General features: G+C 55.3%; 1 protein-coding gene across 2 annotated transcripts in view; it reads right to left on the bottom strand.

The window, feature by feature from the left end:
* The window catches only part of PTK7 (protein tyrosine kinase 7 (inactive)), a 60,833-nt gene that overhangs the window by 9,946 nt on the left and 30,823 nt on the right, over positions 1–20,064 (bottom strand). For both annotated transcript variants that reach the window (XM_081247543.1, XM_081247544.1), the window contains exons 2-17: positions 13,814–14,101; positions 13,338–13,440; positions 12,784–12,974; positions 12,538–12,688; positions 11,418–11,566; positions 10,902–11,168; positions 7,185–7,318; positions 6,893–7,028; positions 6,662–6,781; positions 4,998–5,147; positions 4,730–4,880; positions 4,505–4,632; positions 2,963–3,166; positions 1,957–2,112; positions 1,096–1,328; positions 26–106 (exon numbers count right to left, since the gene is read on the bottom strand). In XM_081247543.1, coding sequence (XP_081103669.1) covers positions 26–106; positions 1,096–1,328; positions 1,957–2,112; positions 2,963–3,166; positions 4,505–4,632; positions 4,730–4,880; positions 4,998–5,147; positions 6,662–6,781; positions 6,893–7,028; positions 7,185–7,318; positions 10,902–11,168; positions 11,418–11,566; positions 12,538–12,688; positions 12,784–12,974; positions 13,338–13,440; positions 13,814–14,101 — 2,642 coding nt within the window. The remainder of the gene's footprint in view (positions 1–25; positions 107–1,095; positions 1,329–1,956; positions 2,113–2,962; positions 3,167–4,504; positions 4,633–4,729; positions 4,881–4,997; positions 5,148–6,661; positions 6,782–6,892; positions 7,029–7,184; positions 7,319–10,901; positions 11,169–11,417; positions 11,567–12,537; positions 12,689–12,783; positions 12,975–13,337; positions 13,441–13,813; positions 14,102–20,064) is intronic.

Here is a 20,064-nt window from a genome sequence, read left to right as displayed (position 1 = left end):
GGCCTCGACCCACCCCCGTCCTCACCTTCTGCTTCGTGCTGAGGGGCTGCGACTTCAACTTTTCATCCTTGCTCTTGGAAATCCTCAGGAACTGTTTGAGGTCTCCCTGAGGAAAAGCCAAGCGTCTCTGTCAAGTCAGTCCAGCCTGTATCTCCAAAACATCCAACCCAGCAGGTGCTCACAAGGTACCCGCCCCGGGGGGATGGTGGGGGGGTGAGGAGCCCCGACCTGAATGCCCAGTCCCCAGCCCAGACCCCCTCCCATGGGGAGAGGCCAGTGGGAATTAAAAACTATAGGAAGTGCCTCCTAGACACTCTCAGTCGGAAAGGGAGAAGGACGGTCATTGCGACCCTCAGGGGAGGCCCCAGATGGGCAGGTGAGGAAGCCCCTGCCCTGAGGGAGCCAAGAGAGGAAAACCCCACAGCCCCCAACCCTCTGTCTTCACAGGGTCTTCACGGACCCCAGACAGGATGGCTGTGTCCTCCAGACATAACGAAGAGGGGACACCAGCAGCAAAAACATGCACAAAGTGCTCATCAGCACTCACTAACGGAAAGACGAGGGTCACTCCGCCCCCTTCCTGCCCCGAGCTGGGGAGATTGACAAGCAGCAGTTTGAAGACCAAGGGGATTAGGCCTAGATGGGCCAGGGAATGAAGAGTGAGGGGTGGAGCTGGGCGTGACAAGCAGGGTGGAAAGAGAAGGCTAGTGGCTGGGTTAACACTGTCCCTCAAGTGGTACGGGCTGCAGGGAAAGAAGGAAAGCCAGTTTCTGACGTATTTATTCTCAAGGGCTGACAAGCCCTGGGGAGGAAAAAAAAAAAAAGACAAACCAAAGAAAACGAGAGTCAGAGAAGAGGACCTGGAAGGCATCCAGGCAGCGGGCAGAGGGAGAGGCCGGAAGAATCTGGGCCCCACCCCCAGACCTGGGGCTGGCAGACTGGGTGCGGGTCAAAGAAAGGTGGGTGTCAGAGAGCTGAGGGGACAGGAGGCTGAGCATCTCAAGGTGGTGACAGCAGGTTCCCACGGTGCCCCCCGCCCCCCAGGTCAGAGCACTGCCCAGCCCGAGACAAGCAGGGCCCCGGCCAGCAGCATACCAGGTCCACATACTCCAGCACCATGTAGTGGGGCTCGGCCTCCCGGCACAGCCCCAGCAGCCGCACCACGTTGGCGTGGTTCAGCTTCCCAAACATCTCGAACTCCCTCCGGAAGTCCAGCTGCTGCTGATCTTCCCGGCTCTGCAGGCTCTTCACAAGCACCAGGGTCTCTGGCACCCCCTCCTCCAAGCCCTGCGCCTTTGCCAGGAACACCTCCCCAAACTCGCTCTTCCCTGCGGGCACACATCCGAGTCAGCTAGCAGCCTTCCCCGGAGCAGAGAAAAGCCCCTGACTTGGGAGGCACCTGGCCTGTGTCACACAGCAGGGAGTCTCTCTGCTCCACCCACCTGGACCGGGTGGTGGCCCCAGCTGTGTGGGTGACCCTGAGCAAACCACTTCCCCTTCTGCCCTGGGCTTGGCAGTCGCTAACAGTGAAATAAAGGGGTCAGATTAATAGTATTTTCTAGAGGGTGGTCTGTATGAGAATTTTAGGTCGTTCACCATAAACAGATCTTAGTTCTACATTCTAACCTATGCTCAGAAAATATTTAACTAGCACAGATCCGTAACTTCTCACAGTTCTTCCTAAAACAAAGCTAACTTTAGTTAGATTTTTTTTTAAAGGTGAGGGAGAGTCAATCTAAAGAAAACATCAAGTGAATAATACACAGGAATGACAAAATCTGTGGAGGTGGGGTGTGGACAACAGGTGGGGGACACACCGGACCGGGCCTCCCCAAAGCTCCCTCCATTTCTGATGTTCTGGGCCTCAGGGGCTCCAGAGCCACCAGCCCTAGTGCAGCCCCAAGACAGACCAGAGCCTGTAGTTAAGCAGGGGTGATGATGGCCAAGGCAACACACCCAGTGTGGTGATGGGCTGCAGGCTGGCCCGAGGGAAGTGCATCTTGTCACTTGTGCTGTGGCGTTTGTTGGTGGCTGCGGAGCTGGAGCCCAGGCTGGTCAAGGCCACTTCCTCTTGGATCTCTGCTGAGGGCTGTCCGTTCTGCAGAGGCCCGCCTGGGAAGAAGAGGCAGGGGGGGTGTCAGGATAAAACCTGACACTCTGGCCACCACGGTGGGGACTGCAGTTCTTTTCCACAATCTCCCACTTCCACCAAAGGAGTCCAATCCTGGGGTCCCACACAAAATCCACACACAATCCAACCGATGAACTGATGGGGCTGGGGTGAGGGAGACAGGCATCCCTTAGGGTATGACCACTTATTGACACAGCCGATTACAACTTCTGAAATGGAACAAACTGCACAAGTCTCATCTGAGTCAATGGTCCCTGGACAGCATGGTGACATAAGGGTTTTTGCTTTCATAGGGTCTCCTACGGGCACAAAGGGAAAATCACAACAAGGGAAACCCAGGCCCTGCTCCTGAACTCCTAAACTGAGAGGGGAGACCCAGCAATGTCCCCAGGAGGCTCCCAGTAGGAGGAGAAAATGCAGGAGGAGGGAAACAGGCAGACAGATCGCCCCTGGGGAAACTCAAAGACTAATGGGGGGAGACAAGGTGTACAAAGAAACATGAACACATATACTTAAATTATGTCTGTGGTTTCAAACTGCAGGGAGAAGGCAGGGAAACATAGGAGGCTGGCCCCAAAGGCTCCAATGAGCAAGATGTAAGCCAGGTTGCGCAGAAGCCAAGCCCAGGGAATCGGCCAACTCCAGGCTTCCAGCTGGGATTGGGGCAGGGCGGGCGGCGGGGGGAGGGGGGGGGCAGAGCGGCTCTGCTCTGGCTCCAGCTGTTCCCTCCAGCGCCACAGCGCTGTCCTCCGTGGCCACGGGAGGGCGCTCAGCACCTGCGCACAGCACCGCCTCCCTCTTCCTGGGCCTCCCTCCTCCAGGGCCCCTCACCGTTGAGGCACTCCATCTCTGGCTCCTCGCCCTCCGGCTGCTTCTGAAGCCGCTTGGCCTTGCAGCGCTTCTTGCAGTAGAACATGAGGCCCAGCACGGCAATGATGTAAGCCACGGCGGCGCCCACCGACAGCCCGATAGTCTGGATCATCTTGTAAGGTGGAGGGCTGCCCAGGCCCTCCGACTCCTCCAGCATCGGCTTGTCTGAAAGACATACAGACAGCTGTGAGCAGGGGCCGCTGAAGCAAGCCCAGTCCTACTTCTCTACTGGCCGCTCCCTACTGCACACATAAGACAACCTCCCAGACACCTGACCTGACCAAGCCAGAGCGACCCAGGGAGGGTCACCACCAGCAATGGCTTCAACAAGGGCCAGGTCCTCAGGGCCCCACCAAGGCCAGAGGGAGCTCTGCAGGAGTTGAGGCCAGTGATTCCCAAGCTGGCTCTGCATTCAGGACACAAGGCCGGTGACACACCTAAGAAGCACACCTGTCGGCCCCACCACAAACCCACACTGTTTGTTAACAAGCTTCCTTAGTGACTTGACATCATGAGTCAGGCTCTGAAGAGCCTGCATCTGGGAACTTTTGGTTTAGAATCCCAGCCATCACCCAGCACAGAGTGGTTCTTCAAGAAATGTATTGGTAGGGACTTCCCCGGCGGTCCAGTGGTTAGGGCTCTGCGCTTCCACTGCAGGGGGCATGGGTTCAATCCCTGGTCAGGGAACTAAGATCTTTCATGTGCGGCACGGCCAAAAAATAAAAAATAAAAAAAAAGAGAAACGTATTTGCAGAAGGGATCTTCTAGTCTAGGGGCTTTCAGTGGCCTCGGGTCCCATTGAGAAAGAGGTGCCAGAAGGGAGAGAGGCCCAAGGGGGAGGCCACGCAGGATCCCCCAACTCTCACACACACCCAGTGGCTTCAACCAAGGAGGCTGTCACTCCACCTTACCCATTTAAAGTTCCACATAAAACTTTGTCTAGAAAACCAATTCTGCTGCTAAACCAAAAAAAGTTTGAAACCTCTCATTTAAACCACTCCCACCTTACAGACAGAGAAAAAAGCCCCTGGGGAGGAAATAACACCTGCAAGGGCACAGAGGTGGTTAGCAAGAGAGGCCATACCCAAACCCCAAGTCCCTGACCCTAGTCAGGGTGCTTCACTTGACACATCATCCTCTCTGGGCCTCCAGGGTAAAGGAAACTTGTGCTGCTGCACCCTGGCCCGATCCCCTGCCCGCCCACCCAGGGACCTGTAGGGAGACCTGGGAGGAAGCATTTTAGGACAAGGGCACCATCCCCCTGACTTCCCCAGAATAGGCACATACCCACTAGCTGTGGAATGTTTAAGGGAGAGCCCAGGTCCAGGAAAGGAGCCTGAGACTGACGGTGAGGTGGCCTGGTGGAGGGGACACAGCTGAATGCCCGCACGCACCGCAAAAATGGTTTCGTGCCTTCTGTGTACAGGGGCCGATGAGTACAAGGATGAGAAAGAAGTGAGGTGCCCCCACTTCCTGTGCAGGACACCCCTCCGGGTCCCATACCCACGACGTAGAGGGGGGCCTCCGTGTGTTTGATGTTGCAGCTATTGCCCGCAATGCAGGTGTAGCGGCCCGAGTCCTCGGGGGCAACATCGTGGATCACCAGGGAGCCGTTCTGGAAGATGTGCATCCTGCCAGGAGAGAAGTCACAGCGTTGCCCACCAGGCCAGCTCCAGGGAGACTGGGCTGCAGGAGAGGCAGGGTGGGGGTGGGAAGGAGATAGCCTACCTGGGTCCCAGCTTGGTGGGGTCCAGGATACGGTCTTTGCCCTTCCACTGAATGAGTGGCTTGGGGTCCCCCTGGGCCTCGCACCGCAGCAGGGCCGTGTGGCCCTGGTACACGGTCGTGCGCTCCGGTTCCACCTTGAAGGTGATGAACACTGGATGGGAAGAGCCCGGTGAGGGGCAGGGAGCACTGAGCAAAGGGGCTGGCGGGGTGCAGGCAGCTGCCCCACAGGGCCCGCCAGCCCCAGCCCCAGCCCCCTGCACGGCCGCACCTGCCACGGTGAGCTGGACGTGGGCACGGATCTGGCCCTGCAGCCCATTGGAGGCGATGCAAGTGTAGTTGCCAGCGTCATTGCGGGTCACCCTGGAGAAGTGCAAGGTCCCGGCGTTGTCTGTCACCCACTCTGGAAGGCTGCTCCCATCTATAGGGGCAACAGTGGGGAATGATGGGATGGACCAGAGTCCCATGAGTGGCCAGCAATGCCCTCAGTCACTCACCTCTACTGAAAAACACGCCACCGCTCCTGCCTATTCACAGACAAGATCCAAACGCCTGAGCCAGACATTGGGAGTCCCTATTACTTAATCCTTTTCTAATTTTTCAGTCTCACATCCTTCTACTGCCCTGTATAACGTTCCACTTCCACCCAACTGGACTTCTGGTTGGGCTTGGAATCTGCCTTGCTCTCACCCTCACTGCCTGTCACTCTCCACTCCTAGAACCCATTCCTGCTCTTTGCCATCGTCCCACCCATTCTGAGTCCCACCCCCCCCACACAGAGAGCTCCCCCAGACACCTGAGCAGAGACAGCCCACTTGCTGCTCAGAATCTACAACCCCACTCTCTCTCACTGTTAATGGGAATGTAAAAACCTTTTTAAAAAACAATTTGGGGCTTCCCTGGTGGTGCAGTGGTTGAGAGTCCGCCTGCCGATGCAGGGGACACAGGTTCGTGCCCCGGTCCGGGAAGATCCCACATGCCGCGGAGCGGCTGGGCCCATGAGCCACGGCTGTTGAGTCTGCGCGTCCGGAGCCTGTGCTCCGCAACGGGAGAGGCCACAACAGTGAGAGGCCCGCGTACCGCAAAAAAAAAAAATATATATATATATATATATATATATTTGGCCATTCGCATCAAGGGTTGTAAAAATGTGCATACCCTTTTATACATAATTATTCCATTTCTGGGAATCTTTCCCAAAGGAAATAAACCCAAGTCCAGAAAAAACTCTGCCTCAAGATGTTTATTGCAGCAATAAAAAGACAGAGAGAGAGACAGAGAAAGGAAGGGAGGAAGGGAGGGTGGTTAACAACCCAAATGTCCAACATTTAGGGGATATTTAAGTAAATTACAGTGAATCCAATCATTGGAATATTATTGCAATCATCAAAACCAATGTTTATGTACAAAACCACAGGGAAATGCTTGATAATGTTAAGTAAAAAAAGATAAAATTACATACAGTTATCTGCATCTTCCATTTCTATAGTAAGCATGACTTACTCATGGAAGTATAGTAAGTGAAAATTATATGTACAGTAAAACTGCTATGTAAAAACAAAAAGACGTACACAGAAAAAGGTACACACCCAGAGATGACTGATAGTGGGATTATGCATTATTTTCTGCCAAAATTTTCTAAAGGATGACTTTTACATTGGAAAGGATGACTATTTTGAAAAGGGGGAAAGAAGGACTTTACGGCCCTGTCTGGATCAATCCAATCATTTGTTGCCTTGAGTCGTCTTATATGTTGTCTAATGCTGTAACCTGACCTCTTTTGTGTCTGGCTTTTTTTTCTAACTGGACCATAAATCGGCCCCTACCTTTCTTGTCTATCCCAAAGTTTCGGGCACTCAGCTGGTCCTCAGACAGGCATACATCTGACCAGTGGACTGCGTGCTGCCCCCCACCCCATGCTCACACGGTACCGACCTGCCCGGACCCACTTAATAGTGGGCTTCTCTCGGCCTGTGGCTGAGCAGGGAACCGTGGCCTCCTTGTCGAACTCCATGCACTGCTGCGGCCGGGGCGGTGGTGTGAACTTGAGCTTTTCTGTTTCAGTAGCAGAAAAGGGGAGGACTTGAGGTGGCAGGCCTGAAGGTTCTGGACCCTGCTGCTCCCTCCCTGGTCCTCTCCTGCCCAGGAGGCCAGGCGCCAGCTCACCCAGCACTTGGACGCGGGCCTGGGCCTCGATGCTGCCAGCGGGGGTGCTGCTCACGCAGCGGTACCACGTCCCGTCGTACACCTCCACGCTGTTGATGCGCAAGGTCCCGTTCTTGAAGACCTCGAACCGCGAGTCCTGCAGCACAGGAGATGTGCCTGAGAGCGAGTCTCGGCCTGCACCCCACCATCATCTCCCTGGGGGCAGTCTCGGGGCGGGGGGAAGTGGGCCTTGGAGGTGAGCACAGAGGACTCTGTGTCCCCGTCCCCCACCAGCAGTAACCCCCGTTCTCACCTCAGAGATGAGCATCTGGTTTCTGTACCAGGAGACTGTGGGTTTGGGTGTGGCCTGGGTCAGGCAATGCAAATAGCCTGGCTTGCCCTCCTCCAGCTGGCTGTCTTGGGGCTTCTCCAGCCACGTGGGCACAGCTTAGAGGGACAGGGAGGAAACAGAAGGTTGACCAACACATCTGCAAAACCAACAGATCCAATCCCAAGAAATTCTAATACCCTCCCCCCCAACCCCGGCCCTGAGTTTAGAAACCCTTGTCTGCTCCGGTGATAACTGCAGCCATTACCCCTTAGTGCAGGCCCATGTGCCGGCACCTTTTGAATATTATCCTAGTTAATGATCACAATATACCCCCAAGGTATTTATTTTTATACCCATTTTATAGATAAGACAACAGAGGTTCAAAGAAGTAATGGTGATTTATTAATCCATGATAGAGAGAGGATTGAAAACTCTGGTCTGCATGACTCCAAAATCCTTGCTTTCTTTATTACACCATAACGTTCCAAGGCTCGGTCCCTGAATCTCTGTTCTGTTTTAGCCATGCTCATCCCTTGAATGATCTCATCCAGTCCACGGCCTTCAGTACTATCGAAGTGGATGAGTCCCAAATACACAGCCTGGCTCCTGACCTCCTCCCAGTGAACTTCAGACCTGCAAATCCTACCGGCATTTCCAATTGGATATCTAATAGGCACTTCAGGCTTTATACGTGCAAAAGAGAATGCTCAGTTTCTCCCCAAACATTCTCATCACAGTTTTCTCTATCTCAGTAAACAGCACCACTATCCAGCCGATTGTATAAGCCAAAAACTTAGTTGACTTCTCTCTCTACGGCCCCCCCCTCCGCCATCACATTCATTCTATACAAACCTCATCTACCTCAGCTCTAAAATGTATCCTAAATTTCACCACCTCCCACCTCCACTGCTACCACCTCTGTTCAAGCCCCTTAAACACCTCCCCTAGATGATTACAGTCATCTATTAACTGGTTTCCTGTTTGGACTCTTGCCCCTAACAGTCTAGTCTTCTCAGAATAGCCAGTCACCTTTTGAAAATGTCACTTTCACATTCAATCCCTGCAAGGACTTTTCATCCTCTGACTTGGTGGGGCAGATTCTGCAAAGATGGCTTTAAACAGTCCTCCCATCTCTTGCTTCCCTTTGTAATGTGGCGTTGCCACTTTTCCATCAAGAGACAGGGTCTATTTCTCTACTGCCTGGAATCTGGGTGGCCTGTGACTTGCCCTGTCCAATAGAATATAGTGGACAATGTCTAAGCTAATGCCTTGAGAAGGCTTGCAGCATCCACTTTGGCACCCTTGGAACCCAGCCTCCACGTGAGAAGCCTGAGCTAGTCTGTTGGAGTGGCTGTGTGGAAGGGAACCAAGGCACCCTGGTCAATATCGTCCCTCAACTGCCAGACTGAGCGAGGCACCTGAGGGAGGACATCAGGGAACAGCCAGCCACCAGCTGACGTATCAGCTGCTGCCAACAGCACATGGGGCTGAACCATACCCACAGAATCCATCATGAGCAAATCAGTGGCTGTTGTTTCAAGTTTTGGACTGGTTTGTTACACAGCAGTAGATAACTGGTACACTTGTATTACAAACCAAAGTCCTTACCATGTTCTTACAAAGCTTCACATGATCTAATCTCTGCCTCTCAGACAACCTCAACCACACTCACCATCACTTATTCAACACAAGCCACACAGGCTACTGCTGTCCCCTCAATTTACAAGCCCTTTTCTTGCTCAGGGCCCGTCCACGTGGTTCCCTCTTTAATTTAAGCATCAGCTCAAATACCATCTTCTAAAGAAGTCCTCTCTAAACTCCCCCTGGCCCTCATGCCACCTCTCTGTCACTTACCCTATTTTATTTTTCTTCATGGCTCCGCTGCCACCTAAAATCATATATTTGTTCATTCAATTGTTTTCCTTGCTTGCTTTGTTGCTCCTATTAGACTACAAGCTCCACAAGGGGAAGGATTTTTGTCTGCTTTGTTCATTGCTGCATTCCCAGTGCGGGGAGCAGTGCCTAGCACAAAGAAGGCACTCGATAAATCTGTTGATGGAATGCAGGGATGGAGTCCTCCCTCCTCCAAACTGTACCCACTACCCCTTCGCACCAGTCCAGCCCTGCGTGCATCACGCACTCTTACTCCACAGGTCTTCTTCTCAGGGAGCAGTGCAGGCACAGGGCACTGTTAGTGCCTGTCAGAAGACTGATCAAAGCCAGCACTCCCACCTCCAGCACGCATATGCCTCACTTGGAGCATGTGCTGCACACTCTTTGTCTGGGCCCACCCCCAGAGAGGCTGGGGACAGGAGATGTGGAGTGTGGTCCCAGATTCTGCATTTTAAAAAGCCTCCCCGGGACTTCCCTGGTGGCTCAGTGGTTAAGAATCCACCTGCCAATGCAGGGGACATGGGTTCGATCCTGGTCCAGGAAGATCCCACATGCTGCGGAACAACTAAGACCATGAGCCACAACTACTGAGCCCACGTGCCACACTACTGAAGCCCGCATGCCTAGAGACCACGCTCTGCAACAAGAGAAGTCACCACAATGAGAAGCCTGCACACCACAATGAAGAGCAGCCCCTGCTCTCTGCAGCTAGAGAAAGCCCGCAAACGGTAACGAAGTAACAAAGATCCAATGCAGCCAAAAATAAATAAATAAATAAATAAAAATAAATAAATAAATAAAATGCAAAATTACAAAATAAAAGCATCCCCAATGAAACAGATGAACAACAGACCCCGACTGGAGAAAGGCTGATCATGGCTGCTTGCATTTGTCTGCATGTCGCTGTGGAAGTGTCCTGAGCGCATGTTACCTGGGTGCTGCAGCTTCCCACCTGAACCAGGTACCTGAGCACGAAAGCGCATGTCTCCTGGGTTTTAGTAACTTAATGGGAATAATACCATCACAACTTACAAGTGTACAAAGCTCTTTTCATGTTTGAAATCTTTTTGAATTTTTGCAATTTACCTACTTGGAAAGATGTAGAGGTAAATGGAAGCAGCAGGTTGCAAAATGGTATGTGTGTGTGTATGAATTTGTCTCGGATATCCTTTAAAATTATCACAAACGTTTGACACAGGCATGGTGTAAATAAGTACCATGCCTGTAGCAAGGGTATATATGCCTGTAGCAAGGGTATATAGGTCTTTATCATTTATTTCACAAGTCATATGTTCACTGTAGAAATCTGGAAAGTATAACAACGAATAAAATAATTCCTACCTATAACTCTGACACATCACCTTCCCCAAAAAGAAAAGGAAAAATCTTTTTTATCTACTTCACTGATCTTTCTGGCCATCTAGTAGGGAAGGTAGTGAGTTATTAAGCCCTATTTTATGGATGAGGAAACTGACCCCTGGCAAGGCAGGTGACTTTCTACCCATGGTCATTCCATGCACTGGGGACAGAGTGGGACCTGGGTCTCAAGACTCTCACTCCGTTGCTTTGTCCTCTGCAGCCAGAGGACCACTTTTCTGGCACCACAACCTCTGTGCCTGGCTCGCCACTGTCCACTCCAGTATCACCTCCCAGCGGCTGACTGGTTCCCAAGCCGGCAGGGCTCAGAGCTGAGGTGGGGCCTCAGGTGAGCACCAGGGAAGCCTCTATCCATCACACCCAGAGCCCAAGACCTCCTGGGACCTGGGCTCCCCTCCTCGCCTCGCCCTTCAGGGCAAAGGTGCTCACTGGCCACGGTGATGTTGACATCCTGTCTCCGCCAACCGGCCAGGTTGGCCGCATGGCAGGTATAGACACCAGCATCGCTCTCGGCAGTGCTGGCAAACACCAGCTCATGGCCCTGCTGGTAGACTCTGCCATGGGCAGGCAGACGGGCTCCCGCGTGCTCCCACCACACACTGGGCTCCGGCAGACCCTGGGGGGGCGGGCAGGCCACACGCTCCTCGCTGCCAGCCGTGAACACCCGTGGCTCAAATGGTGGCATATCTTCAATCTCTGCAGGGATGGGAGCAGACATCCTGGTTACTGTGGGGCCCAGGGTACCTGATGTTCTCCCGCAGCAAGCCTTGCCCTTTCCAGCACGAGCCCTCCCCATGACCTTCAGCATTTCCTCTTCCAACCCCAGCATCCTCTTCCTCCCTCTGCCCTCCAAGCTGCTCTGAGTGGAAACAGGAGCTTAAATCTCTACAAGCCCACTAAGTTGAAGGCGGCTCCCACCTCGGCACCCCAGACCCAGGGACCCACCTGCCAGGTGGAGAGTGGCCTCCAGGATGACAGGAGGGCCCCTCTGGCCCTGGCCTACGCAGCGGTAGACCCCTGCATTGCGCGGCCGGACCTGGGTCAGCAGCAGGGACCCGTTGGCAAACACCGTGGCTCTGCGGACGTGCGGGGGGCTGTGGAGGGGAGAGATTGCTCTTTGAAAGGAGTGGCCCACAGGCCTCCTTCTGGAGGGCAGCCAGTGGAACCCCATCCTCCACAGGTCAGATATGCAGGAAGGAATCAACCAGGAACAGGGCAGAGAGAAGGAAGCCAACACGCCACTCTGGTGTGTGCGTGCGCTTGTTCGTGTGTATGTGGAGGTGTGTGTTCTAATTACAAGAGATGCAGCTTTGGGGCAGCCAGGCGAGCAGCAGTGCAAGTGGGAGGCAGCAAGCCATCAATGTGGAGACAGAGGGGCCATCTTCCCGCTGAGTCAAGATACGCCTGCTGGTAAAGCACCAGCTCCAGCACCAGAAGTCCCTCAGATGCACCAGATGGACTACTGATGATGTCCTCAGGGCTGCAGGCAGGCGGGATCCCAGCCCACAGCCTAGGGAGCCACACCTCCAAAGGCCCATGGCCACACCTGGCACCACACAGGTGGTGTGGTCTCTGCTCTCATAGGGCCTGGATGAGGACAGAAGTCCCTATAGAGGGCCTGACACCTCCCAGCACCTTCTGGTAATGTTTGCTTCTTCCAAAAAATGTGCGTGTGCGTGCATGTGTGTAAGTAACGTGCCCTTGCCCTCCGGGACCTTCCTGTGCAGACTGTGATCCCCCAGGTCCCCTGTGTCCCTCCATCCTTGGGTCTCTACGCCCCCACCCCAGAAGACCCATGTGGGCAGAAGCGGAGGGGAGAAAGTAGCAGAGCCACCGCTGGCTCACACAGTGTGTCTGTGGGAACTGGAAAAAGATGCCCTTCCTGGAGACCCTTCCCTTTGTTGGACTCATTTTGTAACAGGAAGACATTCTACTGCCATCTGCTGGAAAGTCGAAGTAATACATGTATAGATCTATGATATCTGTGATAAGAACTTCATTCCCTTTTAGAGAACCATACACAACTTTTATCACCATACTGGAAAGCTGCTGCCAGATGCCTTACCGGCTTCGGTTAGTGATGGGAGTCTCATCCTCAAAGACCCACTGCAGGCTTGGGGGTGGGTGGGCTGAGAACTGACAGTGGAACATGGCCTCCTCATTCCTCGCCACTACCACGTCCTGGGGAGCCAGTACCACCCTGGCAAAGCTCTCATCTGGGGTGAGGGAGGCACAGACACATGAGCAGGCAAGGTGAGGAGGCCCCTCCCCCATCCCCAACTCACCTTCTCCATCCCCGCCCCAGGCTCACCAGCAATGCTCAAGGTGAAGTTCTGGCTGCTGCAGGCCTGGCCAAAGGCATTGTGGGCACAGCAGGAGTAGATGCCACTGTGCTCAGGGCCGGCTGGCCGGAGGGTCAGGTTCTTCTCCTTACTGCTGACCGTGTGGTTGCTCTGACCATCAGACAGGGCACTCCCATCTTGGAACCACTGGTAGGTGGGCCTGAGGGGCCGAGGGGGTCAGCAGCAGGGGGGCAGGGGGTTCTCAGGTGGCCGGTAGGGAGGGCCAGAATCAGAGGGTCAAGGCTAGACCCCTCAGTTTACAAATGGGGAAACTGAGGCCTGGAGAGGGACCTTGACTTGCACAAAGGCACACAATTCAGGGGCAGAATCTGGCTGAGATTCTAGATTTCCCAGCTCCCAGAATCCAGGATCGCTCCACAGCACAATGCTGCCCCTTCTCTGGTGACCAGGGCCCAGTGTGGAGCAGCATGGGGCAGGGGCAGTGGCAGAGTCCACAGTTTGGGGAGACAGCTCTGCCAGTCCAGAATAACCCTTTCCCTCCCCACCCTCAACGTCTCCTTACCGAGGGTGCCCATCAATGTGACAACGCAACATGACCTGGGTCTGTGGCTGGATCTCGGCTTCCGAGGCTGGATGCTTCAGGACCACGGGACCGGACTCAATCCCTGGAGCAGAGTGAGGGGCGGGGCAGAGCAAGGGTGAGGAAGCAGAGGAGAAGGAGGACAAGCAGGAAACGATGGAACCTGGAGGCTCTGGAGCCAAGAGACACCGGGGCACACTGCCTCACTGCTCCTGCCATTTGCAAAAGTATCTGGCAGATCAATGGGTTCAAGACTTGAAGGGGAGAAAAAATAAATTCTGAAAAAATTAAAACTTTTTAACTTCCTCTTATCCACACAAGCAGAGAGCTGACCCCAACTGCATTCTCCCTGCCCCACTCAACCGGAAATGGAAGAAGCTGAGGCAAAGGAGGAGTCCCGCAGGGCTCAGGAGTTGAGGGTCTAGAGGGAGGGGGCGGGCACAGCCCCCGGCTCTCACATTTGATGTTGAAGGAGGCATTGGCACTGCGGGCCTCCTCTCCGGTGGCATCATCCCGAGCCACGCACTGGAAGGCTCCCGAGTCCTGCAGCCGGTCCACAGCTGCGAAGCTCAGGCTGCTGCCCTGGGCGAAGCGCCGCTCGGTGTCCTGGACAGGGGCCCCATCCAGCAGCCAGTACACGTGCACTGGGCCTGAGGCCTCGACCTCACAGCGGAGCAGCGCCCGGCGCCCCTGCAGCGCATCCTGGGAGGATGGCTCCTTGATGAAGACAATGGTTGCCTGGGCACCTGCAGATGGGGAACACGGGAGAGGCAGGGTCAGGGGGAGCTGCAGCCACTGTGCTAACACAGGTCACCCACTGTCCTGTGCACAGGAGACGTCCAATAAGTGCAAGTGTGAAGGATCATGAGACCACAATTGCCAAGTGTCCACTGAGGAACGTTTACACTGTGCTGGGCGCTCCGCAGGATACAAAGATGCAGTACCCTCCAGGACGCTAATCTGGAGGCGGACACAGGATAAGGCAAAGCTCGTGCCAAATGAATGATGTGGGCAGTCGGTGCCTCTAGAACACCGAAGAGGGAGGGAGCCCCAAGGGCTAGGGAAAGGAGGGGATTAATGCCACATGGGACACTCCCTAGAGGAAGAGGGCCTTGGAGCTGTGGGACCAGATCATAGGAAATGCCAGACCAAGGAGCGGGGAACATTAGCAAGCAACGCTCCCACCATCTTCAGAATGCAGGACACTAAGCAAAGTTAAATCATGATCCAAAGAGCTTCTTGGAAGGATTACTGGCACTCACGTACCCGCTGAGGGTCCAGCATCAGAGATGGCCACAGGTCAGGGAGGCGGCTTTGAATCCCATCCACAGACCGCTCTGCAGCCCACCATTCCCCAGGGGCGTCTTTGGGAGAACCCATCCCATCACAGGAGAAGCCAATATTCTCTTGAACTGGCATTATTCCCAAAGACATGCCAGGGCCACCCCCACGTTCTTCTCTCCATCCTTAAGGATCCGTCTGTGGCCAAGGCTGGCTCTTCTGTGCTAGGTGAGAGGTGAGCTAAGTGGTCCCAGGTTTTCACCTGAATCCACTCCCCCTCTTGCATGGCTACAGTTCAGCTCTGGCAGGAGTCAGGGGGGCACCCTCGGAGGAAGGGGCCCTGCAATCAAAGGTGGAACTGTAGCCAAACAAAGGGGAGAGTGAAGAGCCTGTGCAGAGTGGCAGATGGGCTGGGGAGGCGGAGGGCAGGGCCAGGCAGGAATAATACACTGGGCTTTGTTCCTGGTCCGTGTGGGCGCCCTGCAGAGGCCCGGAGCTGCAGAGCCCGGGACACCAGCCGCCTGGGGAGTTTGGGAGCTGGGGGGGGGGGGGCGGTGATGGCACAGAGGAGGATGTGCTGCCCCTCCAGGAAGGAGGAACAGGCCACCTGGGGCTGCTACGTGAAGAAGCAGGCTCTGCCTCTGGCCAAACTGGGCCCAGCAAGGGCAGGAAGGAAGAGGCTAATGGGGTCCTGCCCATCCCATTCCAAACCACTGGAGACTAATCTTGGCCCAAAGAGCACCCTTCCAAGTCCCTGGGCGGAGCGGGGGGAGGGGGATTTGGTTCTTTAGGGCACAAGAACCTGTCTCCTCATAAAGTCAGTTTCAAGACAAGTTCAGTATCCCCCAGGGCTGGGTCCAGAGGAGGGGCTGACCCGATGTTGGTCCACTTCCCAGCATTCCAGAGGGGCCGACCCGCAAGACACACAGAGCTGAAAGGGGCTGGGAGCTCCCGCATTACTTCTCATTGGGTTCCTGCTGGCTCTCTGGATGGGACAATTCTCCACCACGCTGGGCTACCCTATCCACTGTGCAAGTTAGCAAATCTGCACCCAGTCACCCTAACAACCCAAACATCCCCGCTCACTTCCAATCTCTGAACAGGAGTGCAGTCCTGCCCCCGCTGAGCAACGTGGTACAAACCCTGTGTAGTACAGATGGGTGGGTCAACTGAGGTCCAGAGAGATGAAGGGATTTGCCCGAGATCAAACAGCTGATTTGTGGCAGAGCCAGGACCATGACCCAAGGAGGCCAACTCCATACCCCACGCTCTTCCCAGCCCCACCCGGGAACTCAAAACCAATCCTGGAAGTATCTGATCTCAGAATGGGTCTCACTCCCCGCAGCCAGGTAGAGAGATAGACACACCTCCTGCAGACAACGCCAGGCTCACAAAGGCACTCAGCGAACACTAGCTGAACTGAGGTGACCTCAGAGGAAGTGTGGGGCGAGAGCTGGCGGACACAGGGGCGTCCGGAACACTTCCTGACCCCCACTCCTGACACAGATGGGCAACCTCGCACTGAGACCTCAGCAGGCCTCTGCAAACGTGACTCACCCAAATCTTGGGACCCTCGACCCAGAACTAAAGATGCTCATCAAAGACCAGAGAGAGATCATCCGCCTCAAAGTGTAGATGACTCCCCACTTCCCAACTCAGCTTCTCCAGACACAGTGGGGGCCAGGAGTCTCGTCCACACACAGGAGTGTTAGTTAAGCGTTTGCAGTCAGGTCCGACTCGATCCTGACCATCACACTCGGTGTGCCTGACCTTGGGTAAGGAACACAGACCGTGCCCCAGCTTCCTCTGCCTCTCCCGTGAGGCTGTCGTGACTCGAAAACACAGTAACACATGTGAAGTGCCTTGGATGAGCTCGCTCGGCAGGCGGCTACCGTGATCCTTACCTCTATCACCCGTCCTGCCCAAGGACTCGAGTTTTAGGGATATTAGAAAGCTCCCCCCATGCAAGGTCCAGCACCGTCTCAGACCCCAGATGGGAAAGGGATAATCAGGTGGGGGGTAGGATGGAGGGAAAGGGGCTGTGGGGTAGCAGGAACCACAGACCACTTGCCACAGAAACCCGAGCTGGCAGAAGAGATGGCATGACTCAGAGGGACCCCAGCTCAGCCTCCAGCATCCCGTCCTGTCCCGGGGCTGGAGCTGCAGGAGCTGTGGTGAGACGCTGCATTCCCAGACTGCCACTCAGAGCCCCCTCCGCACCCCCAAGACAGGGCCTGGGAAACATCAAAGCCGGCCCCGCGGGGCCCTCTGTCCTGACGTCAGCTCACAGCAGGTCCTGGTTAGTGCTTGGCTGGGGCAGACTTTAGATGTTACAAAAGGCAGGGAGGGCAGCCACCAGGCCTCCTCTAAGACCCCGGCCCCTGCTCTGAGCCCACACCCCTGGCCACCAGGCTTCTCACGCAGGAGCCTGGCCCAGTGCTGTGGCACCCACGTTTACTGTGCCCAGTCTGGCCGTCTGCATGGTCTGCAGGAGAGGCTGGTCTGTTGTTTTGTTTGAGGGGAAACGGGCAGACGGAGGAGCCCCTGGCAGATATGCCAGACTCCAGACAGGGAGGGGCTGGGAAGTGAGGGACTCTTCAGAAGCTTCGGCTGAATGACAGAGAAGGAGGAAGGCTCTGGGGATCGAGGTGGTACCTGCCTCGAGGTGGCACAGTCCCCAGCACATCCCTGTCCCTGCACCATCTGACTTGAGGGTGCCCCCAGGGCTGTGGTCCGGGGAAGGCCCGCTCTGGAAGCACACCAGTCCTGGGCTTCCCAAAGCCTCCCCGCTTTCAGAGTCCAGTCCTCCGTGCATGACACCTTCTACACCCAGGCCCTCACAGAACACCTGGCCCACGTGCCCCTCAAGGAAGCCGCTGAGCATAGCAGCAGCCAATGGCCCTGCTGCTCCCTAGCAATGCCACCTCCGCTGGCCTCTCCCTTGATGTAAGGTGAGGACCCCAAGCCTACCACTCGGGGACTGTGTGAGGCTAAGTGGGTTCATAAACGCAAAGCCCATAGCACAGCCCGGAGCACAGAGAAGGCATGGTGGGCCCAGGAAGCACTGGCACCATGACCGGCAGGCAGAGTCATCTGCCCACATCAGGCACGACCCCAACAGAGCTGGCGCTGCAAATACCCAGTAAAGACGTTTTCCAAGCCATTTCCTTGGCTCCTCAACAGCCATCTACATGCAGACACTCACTCTGCCTGCGCCCTGGCCCCAGCCCCCTAAGAAAGGGCTGTGTGGGCAGCAGCCCAACTCCTGCTCCCCACCCACCAGCAAGCAGCTGGTCTGGTGCCCGCCTTCCTTGATGTTCTCTGGGCTCCAGGCCCAGTCGACCCACATGTATATACGTGTGCATCTGCGTACACACATGTGTAAACATGATTTTGTGGAGAGCAGAGAGCAGCAGGAAGTTTTTCTGCTCTGATAATTTCAGCTACTTCGGTCCAAGTAACCATCTGGGCCACTCAACTACCTGTCTCCCAGAGACCAGTCCTCTTAGTCTTGGAAAGACAACCCCTGAATCTGTACAGGTCCCAGAACCTGCCAAACCCGACCAGTTGATTCCATCTACCTTCTCTCCCTCTTACTAAAGAAACTCTATCCTTCGGACAGCTGCTTTGGGACCAGGCAGAGGTACCAAGATGACCCTGGGTGGCCCTGGCATGGGCATTCTGCACGGATGTGTGTAATCACGAGTGACTGTGACCTTTCTCACGCACGAGGCCAACCAGCCACAGGCAGGAAGCTGACTCCTCCATGCCCAAGACTCAGTCCCTGGTTCCAGGGCCCACGTCCCTGTGGCGACATCCTGCCTCCCGGATGACCTCGAGAGCACAGGCCAAGACAGCTCCTACTGGGCATATGGTCCCCTGAGGGAGAGGTTTGCCAACTTCCTGTGTCCCATCTGGGGCAACAGCATCAGGACACAGGCCAGGAGGGACAGCCCTCAACCCGAGAGGCACAAATGCTCTGTTCCAGGAAAGAGAGCAGCCCCAGGCCTCCTCACCACACGAGGATGGCCCTGCTCACAGGTCCCCTCCATGTGGAAACTCTAAGGACACCAAATGAGAGGCCCCAGGGGTACCAGGGTCCCTGCCCCACTTCTCCTCCCCAAGGGGCCAATGCACCACAGGACTTTGGCCTTCACGGTCTAACTGGTGCACTTTCAGCTGCTCTGGGACACTCCAAGGGTCCACGGCTCATAGGCATGTGTCAGTTTTTTGAGGAACAAATCTCAGTCTCTGTAAGAACAAGTCGTTTGCATGAACAGCAAGCCCAGTCATCTCCCCAGTTCACCTGGGCCGGCAGGAACACAAAATAATGCAGTGGGGTTTGTGAATCTGGGGATCTGGAATGTCCCCCTCCACCACCACCAGTCCACCACCAATAAACCAATATGTTGGTTTGAGCACCAACAACCCTGTATGGTGATAAGCCCCAGAAAACCAGGGTTCAGAGGGTTGCTGAAAATCCACCACAGCTGACTCAGAGACCCAGAGGCAGGGCACAAAGTTCTAGCTGCCCCCCACCTCGGCCCCATCTCCCGAGTGTCTACAGAAGGCCCCAGATTCGCTGACAGCAGCCCCGCAGCCCTCCACAGGCCATCACAGCCCTCGCTTGGAGCCATGCGGGCGGGAGCAGAGTCAGGGACGCAGCTGAGTTTTCCTGTCCTGGGATTTAACTGTAAATATCTGGAGAGGCTCCCACATCCGGATGAGAGCAACAGAACAAAATCACCAGGGATTAGCACAGAAACAACCTAGCGGGCCAGCTCTTCTACCTTAGATGAAAACCACAACTCTGCCTTGCCCTGCCCACTCCTGGGAGGCCCTGGAGGGGGAAGATCAACCTCTGACGGCACAAGCGGGTCCTCGTGTCCAGTACCATGCGGCATCCGAGCCCAGAGGGGCAGAGACACCGGTTGGGAGATGTGCTTTAAGAAGCTCCTCAGCCAGCAGCCACACCACCTGATCCTCGCACCAGCCGATCTTCTGCTGGGGCTCAGAGGGCCATACCTAGGACACACCTCTCGCCCTTAGTAACCCTCAGATGGCTGCGATGTCTCCAAGGAAGCGGCAATAAATTAAAAGCTCAGCCAGAGTGAGGTGGTGTGATCAGGCAGAAGCAACATGGGGTAGAGAGACCTGGGTTCCAGTCTCGATACAATCCCTCACAAGTAGGGTGACCCTGACCAACCACCACCCGCCACCAGGGAGTTTTATGATACGTAAAATTAGAGAACTGAAAGGATGTGACTGGACAGTCACCAAGACCTAGTCCTGGATTCGCTGGCACTGAGCCTGAGAGGCAGTTACAGAAACAAAGCGCTCACTCCCCAGAGTCCCCTTCCTGCCCCCCAGCCTCCAGCTGCACAGCCGGCCCCTAAAGCCCACACACCACATGTAGGGCCAGCCCCGG

This window comes from Mesoplodon bidens (assembly GCF_964165515.1).
Source record: "Mesoplodon bidens genome assembly, chromosome: 10".
NCBI lineage: Eukaryota > Metazoa > Chordata > Mammalia > Artiodactyla > Ziphiidae > Mesoplodon > Mesoplodon bidens.
The sequence above is the reverse complement of the archived record's forward strand: the minus strand, read 5'-3'. Positions and strand labels throughout refer to the sequence as shown.